At 40.0% G+C, this 20059-nt stretch overlaps 1 protein-coding gene across 5 annotated transcripts in view; it reads left to right on the top strand.

The window, feature by feature from the left end:
- The window catches only part of cacna1e.L (calcium channel, voltage-dependent, R type, alpha 1E subunit L homeolog), a 393059-nt gene that overhangs the window by 326220 nt on the left and 46780 nt on the right, over positions 1-20059 (top strand). For all 5 annotated transcript variants that reach the window (XM_041590515.1, XM_041590513.1, XM_041590512.1 and 2 more), the window contains exons 10-20: positions 13295-13410; positions 14072-14125; positions 14222-14311; positions 14542-14751; positions 14928-15040; positions 15269-15381; positions 15546-15677; positions 16258-16330; positions 17434-17551; positions 17955-18022; positions 18436-18533. In XM_041590515.1, coding sequence (XP_041446449.1) covers positions 13295-13410; positions 14072-14125; positions 14222-14311; positions 14542-14751; positions 14928-15040; positions 15269-15381; positions 15546-15677; positions 16258-16330; positions 17434-17551; positions 17955-18022; positions 18436-18533 — 1185 coding nt within the window. The remainder of the gene's footprint in view (positions 1-13294; positions 13411-14071; positions 14126-14221; positions 14312-14541; positions 14752-14927; positions 15041-15268; positions 15382-15545; positions 15678-16257; positions 16331-17433; positions 17552-17954; positions 18023-18435; positions 18534-20059) is intronic.

The following is a 20059-nucleotide window of genomic DNA, read 5'->3' as shown; positions in this document are numbered from 1 at the left end:
GTATACGTTGGCCTTGTAGGCATTATTTGCACACTGTTTTCTTCAACCCGCCATCGAGCTGTGTGACCTTGTTCCCATTCTGTCTAAATATCCATAATATTACCGTCTCCAGAAAAAACACCGGAGTCACTTTTTTCAAGCAGCATTCATATATTTTACGTAATCCGTATCCACCGCTGTAGTAGTGTATACGTTGGCCTTGTAGGCATTATTTGCACACTGTTTTCTTCAACCCGCCATCGAGCTGTGTGAGCTTGTTCACATTTTGTCTAAATATTGATAATATTATCGTCTCTAGAAAAACCACTTGAGTTACTTTTTTTCAAGCAGCATTCATATATTTTACGTAATCCGTATCCACCGCTGTAGTAGTGTATACGTTGACCTTGTAGGCATTATTTGCACACTGTTTTCTTCAACCCGCCATCGAGCTGTGTGACCTTGTTCACATTTTGTCTAAATATTGATAATATTATCGTCTCTAGAAAAACCACTTGAGTTACTTTTTTTCAAGCAGCATTCATATATTTTACGTAATCCGTATCCACCGCTGTAGTAGTGTATACGTTGACTTTGTAGGCATTATTTGCACAGTGTTTTCTTCAACCCGCCATCTAGCTGTGTGTATTATCGTTTCCAGAAAAACCAACTGAGTTTTTGTTGTTGTTGTTGTTTTTTTAAAAATAATGCCAGGCAAAGGCAGGCCGCCACGCAGAGGCCGTGCTAGGGGCCGTGCTGCTATGCAATCCTGTGGCCCTAGCAAATTGCCCAGTTTTAAAAAGCCAATGACCCTGAACTCCCAAAATGCTGAAGAGGTAGTTGACTGGCTTACACAGCACACCCCATCCTCTACCGTTTCTAACTTTACCACAACATCCTCCTCATCCTCCACTGCTATGGCCACCCCACGTAACACTTCCTCCACCACCGGTGCCCCTTCTTCACTGGGGTCAGAGGAGTTATTTTCCAATGAGTTTCTTGAACTGAGTAATGCGCAACCATTATTGCCAGAAGAAGATGAAGGAGATGAGGACCTTACACCAGATTTAATTCTGGCAGAGAACACGATAGAGATGGACATAATGAGTGATGAGGAGGAGGTCCCCGCTGCTGCTTCCTTCTGTGATGTGTCAGAAGAAATTGATGCATCTGAGGAGAATGATGATGAGGAGATTGATGTTTTGTGGGTGCCTAGTAGAAGAGAGCAAGAGGAGGGTAGTTCAGATGGAGAGACGGAGAGTCAGAGAGGCAGTAGGAGAATAAGACTTAGAAGAAGCAGGGAGGACAGCCCGCAGGGATCAGTAGGGCAACAGCATGTATCGGCACCTGTGTTCAGCCGGCCAACGCACCCGCCATTGCCGCCAATACCGCAAACTCCGCCAACTTCTACTGTTACCGCCAGATCGCACACTTCCAAAAAGTCAGCAGTGTGGGATTTTTTTAATGTGTGTGCCTCTGACAAAAGCATTGTAATTTGCAATGAGTGCAGTCAGAAACTGAGCCTTGGTAAGCCCAACAGCCACATAGGTACAACTTCTATGCGAAGGCACATGAGCGGCAAGCACAAAGCACTTTGGGAGCAACACCTCAAAGGCAACAGGCAAACTAAAAGCCACACTCCTTCTGGTCCAGCATCTTACTGCTCTACCTCTGCTCTCCTTGACCCGTCTGAACCACCCTCCACTCCGCCTTCCACCTTGACCACCTGTTCCCATTCCCAGTCATCTGCCACCAGCCAAGTTTCTGTGAAGGCCATGTTTGAGCGTAAGAAGCCAATGTCTGACTGTCACCCCCTTGCCCGGCGTCTGACAGCTGGCTTGTCTGCACTCTTAGCCCGCCAGCTTTTACCATACCAGCTGGTGGACTCTGAGGCCTTCCGCAAATTTGTAGCAATTGGGACACCGCAGTGGAAGGTACCCAGCCGCAATTTTTTTTCTAAAAAGGGAATACCACACCTGTACCAACATGTGCAGAGCCAAGTTACCGCATCTCTGTCACTTAGTGTTGGGCCAAAGGTCCATATGACTACTGACGCATGGTCCTCCAAGCATGGTCAGGGCAGGTATGTCACCTACACTGCCCACTGGGTGAACTTGGTAATGGCTGGGAAGCAGGGAATGGGTAGCTCAACAACAACAGTGGAGTTGGTGTCACCGCCACGGATTGCACGCGGTTCTGCCACCACCTCTACTCCTCCATCGCTCTCTACCTCGTCTTCTTCTTCTTCTTACTCTGCTGCTGGGTCCTCCTTCTCCTCCTCCACACCTGTGCACCCCCAGCTCCCCCTAGGCTATTCGACGTGCCAGGTACGCCGTTGTCACGCTGTCTTGGGGATGACGTGCCTGGAAAGCAAAAACCATACCGGATCTGTACTCCTGTCATCTCTGCAGTCACAGGCCGATCGGTGGCTGACCCCACACCAACTGCAGATCGGAAAAGTGGTGTGTGACAATGGAAGCAATCTGTTGGCAGCGTTGAGACTAGGCAATTTAACACATGTGCCCTGCATGGCACATGTGTTAAATTTAATAGTCCAACGTTTTGTCTCCAAGTACCCAGGATTCCAGGACGTTCTCACCCAGTCCAGAAAGGTGTCGGCCCATTTCAGACGTTCCTACACAGCCATGGCACGCCTTGCTGACATTCAGCAGCGCTACAACATGCCAGTCAGGCGTTTGATTTCTGACAGCCAGACTCGCTGGAATTCAACGCTCCTTATGTTGGAACGTCTGCTGCAACAACAAAGGGCCGTCAACGAGTACCTTTTTGAACTGGGTGGTAGGACTGGATCTGCACAGCTGGGGATTTTTTTCCCCCGTTACTGGGTGCTTATGCGCGATGCCTGCAGGCTCATGCGACCTTTTGAAGAGGTGACAAATATGGTCAGTCGCACCGAAGGCACCATCAGCGACCTAATACCCTTCGCTTTCTTCCTGGAGCGTGCCGTGCGACGAGTGACAGATGAGGCTGTAGACCAGCGTGACGAGGAGCTGGAAGCGCACGATTTCTGGTCGGAATCACCAGAACGAACCCAGGCACCTGCTGCAACGCAGGGAGAGGTGCCAGAAGTGGAGTCAGAGGAGGAAGGTGGCTTTGTGGAGGAGGAGGAGGAGGACCAACAGGAGCAGGCTTCCCAGGGGGCTAGTGGTGACCTTTTGGGGACCCCTGGTCTTGTACGTGGCTGGGGGGAGGAGACCGTGGATGATGCAGTCCTTGATAATGAGGAAGCGGAGATGGATAGCTCTGCATCCAACCTTGTGAGAATGGGGTCTTTCATGCTGTCATGCCTGTTGAAGGACCCCCGTATCAAGAGGCTTAAGGAGAAGGACCTGTACTGGGTCGCAACGCTACTAGACCCTCGGTACAAGCATAAAGTGTCAGAAATGTTACCAACATACCACAAGTCCGAAAAGATGCGGCATTTACAAACCAGCCTGCAAAACATGTTGTACAATGCTTTTAAGGGTGATGTCACTTCAGGAACTCATCAACATTCCAGGGGCAGAGGTGCCAGTAATCCTGCCACGAGCACACCTGCAAGGACAAAGCCCTTTGGCCAGTCTGTAACGTCAGACATGCAAATGTTTTTCTGTCCAAGGCAGCGCCACAACCCTTCTGGATCCACCCTCAAAGAACGCCTCGACCGGCAGGTAGCGGACTACCTGGCATTAACTGCAGATATCGACACTCTGAGGAGCGATGAACCCCTGGACTACTGGGTGCGCAGGCTTGATCTGTGGCCAGAGCTGTCACAATTTGCCATGAACCTCTTGTCTTGCCCAGCCTCAAGTGTGCTCTCAGAAAGGACCTTCAGTGCAGCAGGAGGGATTGTAACTGAGAAGAGAACTCGCCTAGGTCACAAAAGTGTCGATTACCTGACCTTTATTAAAATGAATGAGGGGTGGATCTCGGAGGGTTACTGCACGCCGGAAGACTTGTTCTGACTTCTATGCAGCTGTCCTTCTCTTCAAGCCTCATGACTCCACACACAGCTGTCCTTTAGCGTCCTCCTCCTCCCTCCGCCACCGTTACAAACTAGGGTGCAAACCCTACTGGTTTAATTTTTTCTGGCCTCTGTGCTTCAGTGGCTGCAACCAAAAAAATGCATATTTTCTGCATTTATATGGCATAATTTTTCTGGCCTCTGTGCTTCAGTGGCTGCAACCAAAAAATTTATATTTTCAGCATTTATATGGCATAATTTTTCTGTCAACTGTGCTTCAGTGGCTGCGACCAAAAAAATGCATATTTTCTGCATTTATATGGCATAATTTTTCTGGCCTCTGTGCTTCAGTGGCTGCAACCAAAAAAATTTATATTTTCAGCATTTATATGGCATAATTTTTCTGGCAACTGTGCTTCAGTGGCTGCGACCAAAAAAATGACTATTTTCAGCATTTATATGGCATATTTTTTCTGGCCTCTGTGCTTCAGTGGCTGTGGCCAAAAAAACTGGGCAAACAATGCCTACAAGGTCAACGACGTTGACCTTGTAGGCATTGTTTGCCCAGTTTTTTGGCCACAGCCACTGAAGCACAGAGGCCAGAAAAAATATGCCATATAAATGCTGAAAATAGTCATTTTTTGCCATACGTTGACTCAACGTATATGGCAAAAAATGACTATTTTCAGCATTTACGTGACATATTTTTTCTGGCAACTGTGCTTCAGTGGCTGCAACCAAAAAAACTGGGCAAACAATGTCTACAAGGTCAACGTATGGCGAAAAATTACTATTTTCAGCATTTATATGGCATATTTTTTCTGGCAACTGTGCTTCAGTGGCTGCGTCCAAAAAAACTGGGCAAACAATGTCTACAAGGTCAACGTATGGCGAAAAATGACTATTTTCAGCATTTATATGGCATATTTTTTCTGGCAACTGTGCTTCAGTGGCTGCGTCCAAAAAAACTGGGCAAACAATGCCTACAAGGTCAACGTATGGCAGTTGTTTAAAGAGAACAGTAGATTACTAGCCAGCAAAGCTACCTAAGCTAAAATGTCCCTCAAATCCCTGCAGACTTCTGTCCCTCCAATACAGAGCAGTATCAAGCAGATTACTAGCCAGCAAACTTACTATCATCTGTCCCTGAAATCACTAACAGCTCTCCCCCTACACTATCTCTTCCAAGCACACACAGGCAGATTTTTCAGATACATTTTTGCCCTTGATCCCCCTCTGGCATGCCACTGTCCAGGTCGTTGCACCCTTTAAACAACTTTAAAATCATTTTTCTGGCCAGAAATGTCTTTTCTAGATGTTAAAGTTCGCCTTCCCATTGAAGTCTATGGGGTTCGCGAACCGTTCGCGAACCGTTCGCGAACCGCTCGCATTTTTGCGCAAGTTCGCGAATATGTTCGCGAACTTTTTTTCCGACGTTCGCTACATCCCTAGTCATGGAAAGTCAAACTGCAGTTTAATACAAGCTGAACATTTTGCAGTACGATTGTTAGATTTTTCTAGTGTGTATCAGGGGTCACTACACTCAAGCTCCAGATTTATCATCCAAAGAAAAATCTGATTAAAAATAGCAAACCTGATGCATTTAATAACTCTTCAGTGTTGTATTCGGCTTTTTTCCTCCTCAAGTGCATCACAGGGGGATTGCATTATGCCAGAGATATGTTTGACCTAGATTTAGCAGCCAATAAAAAAATCTTGCTAGGAACAAGCTCTCCAAACTCTGTAATATAGCACCCAGTAATACTGGAAGTAAATCTCTGTTGTATTTAATACACATTGTTCAATAACATGGGAGTGTTTGGGGCAAGAATGCAAGCTCTCCTGTATATCTGTAAGGTGCATAGCCGCAATACTTTACATTCAAATGAAATTCCTTATGCGTTTACATCCCTTTGGGTCTAGATTAACACACCTACCTCCTCAGTTAGCCTCTCGGCAATCTGTCAGATCTCTGAGTTGGTCCCACAAGTGCAGTTGTGGAGGAGAAGTTGCAGCAGTCAAGAGAAATGTTTAAAACAAATAAAAAGGAGGAGGGTAACCATAAAAAGATTTTAGTTGTTTAAGGGAAAGGGGTGAGTGAACCACCAAAAAGTGTCATTGGAAAAATGAATCATTTCTCATTTGCCAAACTTTTATTTGTGAATAAAACAGCTTTTTTAGTATATGCTGGGCCTCATCTAAATATCAGTATGGGCATCATTTAGGTGTATTGTCAACAATCTCATACAGTCAGCACAAAAGAAACATTGTGTGGCACAGAGCACAAATGTAAGTCTAAATTTATTGTCCTATCACACAAGTACGCAAGTGTGTAGCTCAGGTTCCAATGCAGAAATACTACTGCACCCTGCATATTGTCCTATAGTAATAATAAATATGTGCTAAGCCATAGGCACAGTGATAAGGGAATCTGTCGTGAATAGCATTGAAGTCAATAGGCAACATATTTTTGACACGCGTCAATTTTTACGTGCAACTTTTTTTTCCCCTCACTCCAAATGCATTTAAGTCAATTGGCATTTTTTCTTGTGGTGACTTTTTTGTCTTTGAGACTTTTTGTCCTAATGCATTAAAGCCAATGGGTGTTTTTTCTCAAGTTGTATCTTGCTCAAAATGCATTAAAGTTAAAATGGCCGTTTTTTCTTCTGATGACCGTTTTGCCTCGGAGAATTTTTTAGGGGCAAATTTTTGCTGTAGATGTCGAAATGTAGAATTTCACCACAAATTCATGCCTGGTGAAAAAATTTGCTCATCACTACATAGGCATACTATATGTTGCAAAACTGCTAAATGATAAGGAGGCAAGCTGAGAGTTTCTCTGTCTATGATTTGCCACAAGTTTGTTCCAGTTTTTATATTGTAAAACTGCTAAATGATAAAGAGGCAAGCTGAGAGTTTCTCTTTCTATGATTTGCCCCTAGCACTGTGGCCTTAGTTAGTAAAGGAGGTTTGTTTCATACAAGGCATGGGAATAAATAGTACGGAGTAGAGCAGAGAAGGAATGAGCTGCCAGGGTCCAAGATAAATGTTGGGCATTATCCCCTCTAGAGCTTATTACATACCTGTGAGAGATTTGCTGCATGAATAATATTTATTACTTGCACCTTGCATTGGAAGCCAGTAGTGAAGACACACAGAGCTAGTAGCAGCTACTTGCCATTGCTACAAAATAGACAATCGTGTTAACTGGCTTTCCTAAGTCACTTCATGTGTGTTCTAGTAGAGGCGATTGTCAGCAGGGTATTTTCTGGCATTTTGTAGCCACGACAAGTAGCTGTTACCATGAGAATTCGGCCCTCTCTGGGTTGACACTGTACTTTCCCACTCTAGTTAATTTAAAAGCTACAAATGCCATATGTTGTTGTGTGTGATGGGAGTTGATGGCATTGCATCCGTCAGCTTAAACAAGGGCTGAGTTTATATAATGCAGGCAGTGGATTTTGGAGCATAGTTCTTGATACATGATATAGCAGCAGCATGTATGCCCTGCAAACCAGCTCCGTGCTGGGATATATCATGTAAATGGTCCTGGTAGCATAAGCTGCATCTGTGTACCATTTATCATGTATCATTTATACATTACTTATACTGTTCGGGTATGCTAATGTTTCTGAAATCTGCATGTTTTTTTGTGTATTTCATGCCTGAATCATAAGAGTCCCTGTACCTGTTACAAGCAATAGTATATATCTGTGTAACAGCTCATGTTTAGATCACCTAAGGTCTTTGCTTGGTTAATTGTGCCTGTTTAGTTGCAGTTACATTAACACTAGCATCTCAAAGTTGCTCATCCCAGTAGGATACAATGGACTGGGTTTCCATGGCAACAGCAAAACCTCCAGAATGTATAAACAGCTTGGTGTTTGTGCTGCACTGTGAGTTTTGGGTCGGGGGGGGGGGAGATGGTACTGGTGCACGGGCAGAGATTGTGCTTGTTAATATGACATCCAGGTTGCAACCAACATCATCTCACCCCCTGAATATCTGCAATGTAATGAGGGGAACCAAGTAAAATACTTAAGCCCTTACAGTCATTTTCTCAGAATGTGGCATAGCAGCATGAAGAGATGACAGGCTGAAGTTGCTGGAAGCATAGGGATTTGTTTTATAATGCATTGTAAAAATCCCGATTTTTTTTTTTTTCAGGAGTACATTGTGTCGCAGTGGTTGACACTGCTTATTTTCTCCTTTAAACCATAATATGCTGCTACTTTTTGTTTTTAAATCAATTCATAGATTTTCTAAGGTGTGAAGCGATTTCAGGTGACTTAAATGTGGTTAGACTAACGCTCATAATTAGGCATTTGTCACAGATTTTGTGCCTGGCACTTTTTTCTGATTGTTCAGGAATAAAAGTCCATAATGACCTAGTAATCATAGGAAAGAAGTGACAGGATACAAGTTAGTGTTGCGGTTAGTCATAGTTCAAAGTAGATTTTACTTGCAATAGTTGCAATTACATGCAAGGATTTTAGTACAAGTATGAGATCTTTTATACAAAATGCTTGGGGCCAGGAGTTTTATGGATAATGTAATCTTTCCACAATTTGGATCTTCATACCTTAGGTCTACTAAAAAATCATTTAAGCATTAATTAAACCCAATAGGATTGTTTTGCCTCCAACGGGAATTAATTATATCTTAATTGGGATCATGTACAAGGTACTGTTTTATTAGTACAGAAAAAAAGGGAATCATTTTTAAAAATGTGAATAATTCCATTGAAATTGAGCCTATGGGAGATGGCTTTCCTGTAATTTGGAGCTTTCTGGAAAATGAGTTTCCGTATAGCAGATCCCATACCTGTACTAGAAAAGTAGTGGGCATGTGCTGCTAGAGAATAGAGAATAAAGAAATTTGGTATCTAAAATGTAACCATTCACCTTAAAGGAGAAGTAAATCATAAATAAAGAAGTAGCTAGAAATGTTGTACATTGTTTTGAGCTTCTATAGCCCAAGGCAACCACAGCCCTTTAGCAGTAAAGATCTGTGTCTCCAGAGATGCCCCAGTAGCTCCCCATCTTCTTTCCTGCTGATTCACTGCACATGCTCTGTGCTGCTGTCACTTACTGAGCTTTGGGACCCACTCACAATATACAGTACACATAGAATAGAAATGTCACAATATAAGGCTGATTAGTAATTAATACAGATAATTACTACATGGCAACACAGAAACCAGTGCAACTAGCATCATTGAATAATCAGCCTTGTAGCATCATCTAATATTACAGGCCATCCTCATGTTCTGCTTGATAATTTGTGACAACCCCTAAGCTTAGCTTCTCAACAGCTGCTCAGAGCCCACTGAGAATGTAAGTGTCGCAGACACTTTACAAAATTTTGACCCCCTGTGACAAGTTTGAAGGCCCGGATCATTGCTGCTATTGACAAGTTGAATCTTTAGGCTGGTGCAATAAGTGCAGTATAGAAAATATGGCAGTTTTGGCCATACTCATTTTTTGGGTTTAGTTTTCCTTTAAATTAAAGAGGATTTAGCATCTGTAGTAATATTATGCATTTTTATTACTTATAAGATGCATCCATTACAGGTATTTTAGAGTGTGCTTGCCTTTAGCTGAACAAATGAGATGTAGGTGCCAATAAGTCTTCAGGGAAGATAGATTATTATATTGTACAGTGCTGTTCAACTGACAGCCTGCGACCCCACCTTGGGTGGCCCCCACATTAAGTCTGCCTGCTGTGACTGCTTACCCTGTGTAAGCTTTAAAAGGCATCAGTACTGAGAGTGCCCATATTGTTCACCTGTTCACACCTCACACAAACTGCTGGAGGGGCACCAACATTGTGTCACTGTATGTAGCACAGTATGAACTGTTCATCTTAGAGTGGTCCTGATAGGTTTCCCTCCTGCTGTATTCTGCCTGCCCTATGCTCCCTGTGTGTGCCATACTCTTCCTGCCCTATTCTCCCTGTGTGCCCTACTCTGCCTGCCCTATGTTCCCTGTGTGTGCCATACTCTGCCTGCCCTATGTTCCCTGTGTGTGCCATACTCTGCCTGCCCTATGCTCCCTGTGTGTGCCATACTCTTCCTGCCCTATGCTCAGTGTGTGTGTGCCATACTCTGCCTCCCCTATGCTCCCTGTGTGTGCCATACTCTGCCTGCCCTATGCTCCATGTGTGTGTCATTCTTTGCCTGCCTTATGCTCCATGTGTGCCATACTCTGCCTGCCCTACTCTGCCTGTATCTGCCATACTCTGCCTGCCCTAAGCTTCCTGTGTGTGCCATACTCTGCCTGCCCTACTCTGCCTGTATCTGCCATACTCTGTCTGCCCTATGCTCCCTGTGTGCCATACTCTGCCTACCCCATTTTACCCATGGGAAGTGTGCTTAGTAGGGTTTGTTTTGGGCATTTGTTAGTATTTGGAAATTGTTTTTTAGGGCCCTCTAAGGTGTTTAGTCATGTGTGTGTGTGTGTGTGTGGGGGGGGGGGTGCTGTGCTATCCACAGGGGAGGAGGGACATTTGGATTTAAGGGTATGTTTTTATATGACTTACATTTTTCAGGGATGAGTAATATCCCTGCAGTGAGAAATAACCATTTTATCATCCCTCCACCATGTAGGCCAGAAAAATGCCAGCTCTTGGTACCACAGAAGTTGGACAGCACTGATGTAGGAGATTAAGGGGCCCATTTACTTAGTTTGAGTGAAGGAATAGAATAAAAAAAACTTTGAATTTCAAATGTTTTTTTGGCTACTTTGACCATCGAATTGGCTACTTCGACCTTCGACTACGAGTTCGACTTCGAATCGAACTATTCGAACTTAAAATCGTTCGACTATTCGACCATTCGATAGTACTGTCTCTTTAAAAAAAAAACTTCGACCCCCTAGTTCGCCACCTAAAACCTACCGAAGTCAATCTTAGCCAATGGGGAAGGTCCCCATAGGCTTTGGAACAATTTTTAGGTCGAAGAAAAATCGTTCGATCGATGAATTAAAATCCTTCGAATCGAACGATTCGAAGGATTTCATCGTTCGATCGAACTATTTGCGGTAAATCCTTCGACTTAGATATTCTAAGTCAAAGGATTTAAATTCGGCAGTCGAATATCGAGGGTTAATTAACCCTCGATATTCGACCATAAGTAAATTTGCCCCTATGAGTCCATACTGAACTTTACAGAATACAAGGGTAGGAAATGTCTCAGTGCCACAGATCAAAATACTGAAGGATAAAATGGAGAGATGAGATGGAGCGTAGAGCCGGGCTATGTATTCAGTATGTCAAGTAAGGAGTATGGGGTCACAATGTCTTAAGAGAAATGAATAAATTGAGCATGTTAATAATGATGACTGAGTATGTTTTCACATTAGTCTGTAGGCAGTTTATTACTTCTTGTCACTGCAGTTTGTGTGCAGTTGGTTGAACTTCTATTGGACAGAGCATAAGCTGTGCAAATAATAAGGCACCTGCTGTCTATGCTCTAAGCCTTAGACTATATGTTTTAATAAATTATCAGTTTATTACTGTATGTACTGTAAATGCTAGTGTAATCATCCCATTCTCCTATGAGCAGCTGCATTTGATGTCTGGAAATGTGTACTTCTCAGATTTCTGTCCCTTACCAACCAGTTTTGAGCAGTAGCTGTTTGAATTGGAACTGGTCTTTACATGGCCCAGCTGTTCCTCTCTAAGCCAATGGTTCCCAAACTGTGGGTCTGGCCCAGCATGAAGGCCACTTAGGGTGAGATTCAGGAAGAATGCTTGTTTGATATTTGGGGTGAATGATAGATACGCCAATATTTTCTGTAACCTACTTATGAGTTATGGGGGAGGTAACCAAAAGTTGAACTTCCAAGGGTTGCTTAAACCAAAAAAGTCTGAAAACCACTGCTCCAGGCCTTTTTGATCTCACTATGTAAAACATACTTGAAACAGTAGTATTTAAAGAAAGATAATCAGGTTTGTCATTAGTAATGAGTGGCAAATTAAAAAACTACAATGTGTATCAATGATAGAACAGGGTACCTCTTATTTCCAGTGTATTTAGGCTTGTGAGTTTTTGTGCTACATGGCACATTTCTTTTGTTCTCTCCCCTTTGCTTTTAGCAAAGACTTAAATAGTGTGGTGTACTTGTCTTATTCATACCTCATGATTAAAATTATATAGTCTCTTTATCACACACTTCTAACGGCCCTGATTGCTTCTATTAAAGCCTCACTTGGCTACAGAACTGAAAACAATAGACTGATTGGTTGTTCTAGACAAAGTCTGAGTGTAAGTGCAGCCAAGATAATTTAACTTAACCATAGTGTTTGGCAGGTATAGTAGATCACATTCTTATCAAGAATTTTTTTCCAGCAAAGAGAGCAAACATGCTCTTTAAGTCATGTATATCCAACTTTACTGAAGTCACTAAAAGATTAATAAGTCTTCAATATAAATACATGTTTTAGATCAAAGATCAGGGACGGGCGAATTTTTCCCATTTCATTTCGACAAAAATTCGGCGCAGGCGAAATGTCGCCAATGCCCATTTAAGTCTATGGGCGTCAAAAAAAATGTCGCGTGGTGAAATTGTTTTGACGCGCGTCTTTTTTATTTTGGCGCACAACGCCATACAAGTCTATGGGCGTAATTTTTTCGGCGAAACAAGGCAAAAAAATTCGCCCATCCCTATCAAAGATGTATTTGAACTTATCATAAAATGTATGTTATACTGTGTTAGAACAGATATATGTGTTAATTGGGTTTAAAAGGTTGACTCACCTTTAAGTTAACTTTTAGTATGTTATAACATGGCTAATTCTAAGCAACTCTTCATTTGGCCTTTGTTTTTTTATAGTTTTCAAATTATTTGCCTTCTTCTGACTCTTTCCAGCTTTCAAATGGGGGTAATTGACCCCATCTAAAAACAAATCTTTCTTTTACTGGAGAGCTGCTGAATAAAAAGTAACTCAAAAACCATAAATAATAGAAAATGACAATAATTTGCAAATTCTCTCAGAATAGCTCTCTAAATCGTACTCAAAAGTTCAATGCATTGTGAACAACCCCTTTAAGACTTGATATCTTCAAAAGGGTCAAGAATAATTGGAAATAATGGGCTATTTAACAACATAGAATAATTATAATTTTTGAATTACTTATATGAGACATGTAACATATTTTTTCTTCCATGCAGCTTCAGAAAATATGCTTGCTGCTGTATATTATAGACAACATGCAGCCAATTGTTGCAAATATACAGTTCTATTTTGTAGTTGATGTTGGTTTTACAATTGATTTTTAACAACCCATGTGTTGTTTTTTTACTTACCCCATGTTCTTTCCTATGGCTGTTTTTGTTACTCTGATTTCAGTGAATTTGCCAAAGAGAGGGAGAGAGTGGAAAACCGTCGGGCTTTCATGAAGTTGCGTAGGAATCAGCAGATTGAAAGGGAGCTGAATGGTTATCGAGCATGGATAGATAAAGCTGGTGAGTAATAAAGCCAGGCATGGAAGGCTTCTACTATTCAGGTGTTTGTGGTGTTATGTTTTAGCAATGGCAACCTCACATAGACCAATCACATATTTGCTTTCATCTGTCTAGCAGAATTAAACTGTTCAAAGCTAACAGCTATTAAATAATACAATTTACTACATCAAGACAAATAAAGCTTAAAGTCAAGTTGTACTGTATACAGGAGATCATTGCCTTATTGTACAAAAAGAACTGCTGCCAGCATACAGGAGAATAACCATTTTCTGCACTTTTATTATTTGCTTTATCAAGATAAAAATGTCCCATTTGTGAATGCCTTGTAACTAGACTATGAAATTCCAGGCAGATCAATGTGTTTGAAAATAATTTCATCAGTACTAACCATTTGGCTATGTTCTTTGTTATAGCCACTGTATTTAAGCTTGTAATTTCATTTTTAATCAAATATTAGACGAGCCAATGACATTTCTCAGGTTTGTAAGAATCTTTTTTCAGTATTAAATAAACCTATTCTAAATACATTGGTTGAGCTCAACTATGATTTCTCTCAACTTGTTTTAAAGTAGCGATATTTTCGAATACAATACCAGACTCCATATACATTTGTTACCCTCCATTTGTCTTTTGTCACTTTCCTGTTTTTATTTACATCCAGAGGAAGTTATGTTGGCCGAAGAAAATAAAAATTCAGGGACCTCTGCTTTAGAAGGTAATAATAATGCCCATGCTACAGTTTTACTCGCCCAGATAATTGTAATTTGAATTGCATGGTGGTGATTTTAACATTGCTTCTTACATATTTAAGTTCTTAGACGAGCGACCATTAAAAGAAGTAGAACAGAAGCCATCAACCGGGACTCTAGCGAGGACCACTGTGTTGACATATCGTCTGTTGGTAAGAGCAGCATTGAAATTAACCATGCAATGTATGGGAAAAAATGAATTGCATACTAACCGCCTAATACACCTGCTTTGCATTAGTGATAGATTATAGCAGCTAGTGCCCTGGAAAATATCTCAACCAAAACAGATATTTAAATAAGTCCAGTTGTTTTTTGAATTACTTATATTAGATAGATATGTTAATAAGTATTTTAACCTGGCTGCTCTTTATTGGTTTAACAGGCACCCCCCTTGCTAGAGCAAGCATCAAGAGTGCCAAAATGGATGGGGCATCATATTTTCGTCACAAAGAACGACTATTGCGTGTCTCTGTTCGTCACATGATCAAATCCCAGGTTTTCTACTGGATGGTCCTGGGAGTGGTAGCACTTAACACTTTCTGTGTGGCTATTGTCCACCACAACCAGACCCTGTGGCTCTCAAATGTCCTTTGTAAGTTCTGACTTTCCATTTCTGTTAACTTAGATGATCAATAAGTCTAGTGATCTGTAGGTTTACCGCAAATACTTTGATGAAAATGTTAGATGTTATGAGATGCAGATGACTCATAGTGGTGGAGCAGATCTTTGATGTAAAATGGAGCAATTGTTTTGTTACGTTTCTTACAGACTATGCAGAATTTCTGTTTCTTGGATTATTTTTGGTGGAGATAGCTTTTAAAATGTATGGAATGGGCCCACGTCTTTACTTTCACTCCTCCTTCAACTGCTTTGATTGTGGGGTGAGAATGTTTTGCTTTTATCAATACCTATAATACTGAATATACACACATATATTATGTATTAATATATCTATATGCATGAATTATGTTATTAACAAGTCTCCCTGCACTTTCCCAGACAAAGCCTCAACGCGATTCACATGCTTTGATTTTACCATGTGAGATTCTTCTTTATTTTCTTCCTAAATAGGAAACAGGTGTTCATGGTATCTATTTTTCTTCCCACAGGTCACATTAGGTAGTATATTTGAAGTACTTTGGGCCATCTTTAGACCAGGGACTTCCTTTGGAATCAGTGTCCTAAGAGCTCTCCGACTTTTGAGAATCTTTAAAATAACAAAGTAAGAATCATCTTTTGAAGTGCCACCACAAATCTTAGATAATCATTATGTAACTCTATATTCCAAGAGACAGTTCTGTAATTCACCATGCCCAGGTATCCCATAATACTGTTTCTGTGACTTACCCTTTCTCTTTTCTAGTCACTATCCTATATATTTCACAGATACTGGTCCTCACTAAGGAACCTGGTAGTCTCCCTGATGAATTCTATGAAGTCCATCATCAGCCTGCTCTTCCTTCTATTCCTCTTCATAGTTGTTTTTGCCCTCCTAGGAATGCAGCTATATGGTGGCAGGTAAAAGACAAGCTTGATTTAAATGAAAATATGTTTGTCCACAATTCAACTACATATGTAAGACAATCAATATCAATATAAAAACTAAATATATTGCATTGTTTATGTATATAAAACTAATGGGCTGTTCATTTTGAACAGTTTAGCTTTCATATTTTGCTCTATGTTAATATTGCATATTACATGATCCTGAATTGCTGCCACAGGCAACTGACTAGTGGATTAATGGTAAAAACTAAACTGGCACTATGCAATCTCATTTAAATAAATAGTTGTTATGGCTTTCAGATTAGTTAGGAAACTACGATATATAGTGCATGCTAAAACATTTTTAGTTTCAGTTAATGATTACATATTTAATATTTATGTAAAATAATAAATAATAGTCTTCCCCTTACAGTAGTTCATCTAAAATATTGTAAATATATGGTTATTTACCTAAATGTGTATATGGCATTTGTTTGAGTGTATTTGTTTTTTTTAGCTTGCTGCCTTTTTTTAAAAAATGTATTTCCAGATTTTGGAAAAATAAATAGTTTCTCCATCATCAAAGAAAACCTATTTTTTTCCCCACTTGCAGATTCAATTTTAATGATGGCACTCCATCTGCAAACTTTGATACTTTCCCCGCAGCCATCATGACTGTATTCCAGGTATAGTATGTCTTTTTTGGAAATTTTACTGGATCAATTTTACTTAATCCCAGACTGTAAATATTGTATATGTTAGCCAGAAATACTCTAAACTCTGACAATGGCTCATGGTGCATTGTTTCATAAAACAATCCATGATTCTTGTTTGATGGTGATCCAAATAGAAAAAAATCTCCCAAGCACACTGGATAATATAAAAAAGTTTGGGAACCCTTCTTAATTAAGTAGCAACTTCCTTTTAATATATAACATGCCTTATGGAAACAGTAGTATTTCAGCAGTGACAAAGTTTATTGGATTAACAGAAAATATGCAATATGCATCATAACAAAATTATACCGGTGCATAAATTTGGGCACCCCAACAGAGATATTAAATTAATACTTAGTTGAGCCTCCTTTTGCAAATGTAACAGCCTCTAGACACCTCCTATAGCCTTTGATGAGTGTCTGGATTCTGGATGGTGGTATTTTTTTTTTTTTTTTTTAAACTTACTGTTTATTCAAGTTTAGTATTTTGCACAAAATGAAAAAGAAATCGAAATAAAGTGAAATAATATGTCATAACATACAATAAAATAATATGAAATAAAATATTAACTTTTTTGGTGGTATTTTTGACCATTTGTCCATACAAAATCTCTCCAGTTCAGTTAAATTTGATGACTGCCGAGCATGGACAGCCTGCTTCACATCATCCCATAGATTTTCCATGATTGGAAACATTCTTTTTCCCAAAGTTGCCTCACAAGGAAACTTCGGGTGACTTCGGAAAACGAAGCGCTGGGTGTGAATTGCCGCAGGCGATTTTCATTTTAGCCGGTGGAGGGCAGGGGGGAAGGCAGTTCAGAGAGATTGTCGCCCCGAAGAAAAGGCGATTTGTCGACGGGGCGACTATTCTCCCCAAATCTGCTCGTGTGGCCAGACCCTTAGCAGTTACATGCATTCAAATTAGCAAAATTAGAAGGGTACCCACATTTTTGCATAGCCAGTTTTTCACATTTGAATTAATTACATACAAGTAATACTGCGAATACTGCTTCACTAAAAATCTTTGTTCAGAAAATACCCCAGTACCTTTTTTCTATTTTTCTATTCATTTAGATTTTGACAGGAGAGGATTGGAATGAAGTGATGTACAATGGTATTCGCTCCCAGGGTGGTGTTCGATCCGGAATGTGGTCTTCCATATACTTTATTGTCCTTACCCTCTTTGGAAATTGTATCCAGTTAGAAGATATAGAGAATATAACTTGGTTTATGCAAACTAATTATGATCAGAGATATATAACCATGTGCCAGCTAATCCGCAAAGAATTGTGAAGAGTGTAGCCATATTGGCAATTTCCTTATATACTTTTGTTGGAAATCCTCCCAGCACAAAAATATCTATTAACATTCTTTAGAGCAATACTAACGCAGTCCAATTTTTTAATGAGTATTTTTACTACCTACAAGTATATTTATGGTTCCCCTCCCTCCGTACAGCAATTACACTCACTCAGGCTTATAATTTTAGTTTCCGTATGTGGCAATATGTTCCTAAATCTTTCAGTTTATCCCTATGTCCCCTCTCTAGACAGCGTATCTGTTTTATGAATGCATTTTATTCTTAACTCTATCAGACACTCTGCTAAATGTATTTCTTGCCATTGCTGTGGACAACCTTGCTAATGCACAAGAGTTAACTAAGGTGGGTATGCAATGCAGCCTAATTCTTTGTCATCTGATCTCCCCTTTTGACTAGATCTATTTTGAAGCACAATTGTTTGCTATGGCAGACTGTATTTAAATAAAAGAAATAAATTACTGGGTAATGAGGTCTTTTAGACTAAGTTTCCGCTCTGGGCAAATGGAATTTATGCAGTGATGGTAAGATTTGTTTGACAGTTTGAATATTGAGCATGGTTACAGTATGCTGAGCATCTGCTTGGATGACTTTGTTTAAAAATAGAAATACAGTTAGAAATTTTGTTGCATGATAGGATAGAAATGTATTGAGACAACTGAAAAAAACATTTGAAACAAATCAGAGTTTTAAAAGTAAAAATGAAATGATATTCAGTGATGTGGGTAGTTGATTTGTATTGGCATTGTTCTATCCAGGATGAGCAAGAAGAAGAGGAAGCTTTCAATCAGAAGCATGCACTGCAAAAAGCCAAGGAGGTCAGCCCCATGTCTGCGCCTAACGCATCGAGTATTGAGTGAGTTCTATTTTTACCCAAAACTTTCTAATTTACACAACAATTCCACACACTGTAGTTACTGCTCAGTCCTTACAAGTTCTACATTAGCAAAGAAAAAAGGCCAACCAAGAACCTTATGATGCACTCATTAAATTGTCCCAAATTAACCCAAGTGGGTAGAAGTTCCCTAGGGGCAATGAATAGCATCTAAATACAAGAAAAAAGAAAAATAAGAAACCCCTATATGCAAGGATCTACACCCAGACAAGGTATAAGAAATGCCAAATTAATTTATTTAATTCTCATAAAAATCACACACACATTAATATAAGCCACACACACAAGGCACAAAATGGGCTCATTTATAGGTCAAGCGTCACCATGTAGCTCAACTGTTCATCTGTACATCATGTATATGCTATTGAGTACCTGGGTACCTATTAGATATGTCCAAGAATACACACAGTCGGCCAACTATTGTTCAAATATGTACAGTGAAGGGCATATCAAATTCTACAAATGTAAAACAATTATATACTGCATAAGACTGGTCCCTGGTTCAGTGCTCTTTTAGTTTATTTATACCAGCTTCAACAATATCTTGGCTCTTGTTGGGGTTTTTTTTTTTGTTTCAGCACTAATATTATAGTACTTTCACTTAGAAGTGCAGCCATTTTTTATCAATTGATAGGTGTATATAATATTCATTTTTATAATGCTATCAATCTTTAACTGTTGTGGAGGATATGCAACACATACGATTAGGGAATCACTACTTACAAGAAAACATAGTAACCCATTTGAAATATATATTTACCACAGTATAAAAATGACAGTTACAGTGTGATCATTTACAATAACAGAAGCTCTTGCAAGTTTGTGAAAGGTCATATGTTGCAATACATTTTATTACCTGCAAAATGTTGTATGATATTGAAAAGCATCCAACAGATGAAGTTACAAAAATGGTTGTTCTTTACATGTGCTTAAAGGGGTGATTCACCTTTAAATTAACTTATAGAATGGCTAATTCTAAGCAACTTTTACATTGATTGTCATTATTTTTCGCCGTTGCGTGAATTCCGAACGAAATTCGGGAATTTTTCAGCCAAACAGCACAAATTCGCCCATCACTAGACATAAATCATGGAGAAATATTTTGTTCCATTGCAACATTCATAGCTGCCTTTCAGACTTATCACTGAATCATTCATAGGCACAGAACAATCATGTTGTGATTCTCTTCCAGTGCTGGATGTTTTAAGTAGAATACACAAGGACATTTTCTGTAATTTATTTATACATGTTTGAGTATGAAGGTGAGTGTCACTCATACAGTTTTTAGATCTGAGTATGAATTTTCTAAAATGTCTGTGTCTGCTTTGTAATTTGGCTACTGTGAAATAACAAATTCTTACATTTTTTTTCAGCTAACCATGCTAAACATATAGCGGTGTTTCTATTAACATTGCAGAAAAAAATCACTGATGATGTTGCCAATAGCAATCAACCAGCAAATCAATTTGAACAGTCACCTGCAAGTT

Source organism: Xenopus laevis, chromosome 4L, assembly GCF_017654675.1.
Source record: "Xenopus laevis strain J_2021 chromosome 4L, Xenopus_laevis_v10.1, whole genome shotgun sequence".
NCBI classification, from domain to species: domain Eukaryota; kingdom Metazoa; phylum Chordata; class Amphibia; order Anura; family Pipidae; genus Xenopus; species Xenopus laevis.
Note: the sequence above shows the minus strand (reverse complement) of the source record. Positions and strands in the feature narration are given on the sequence as shown.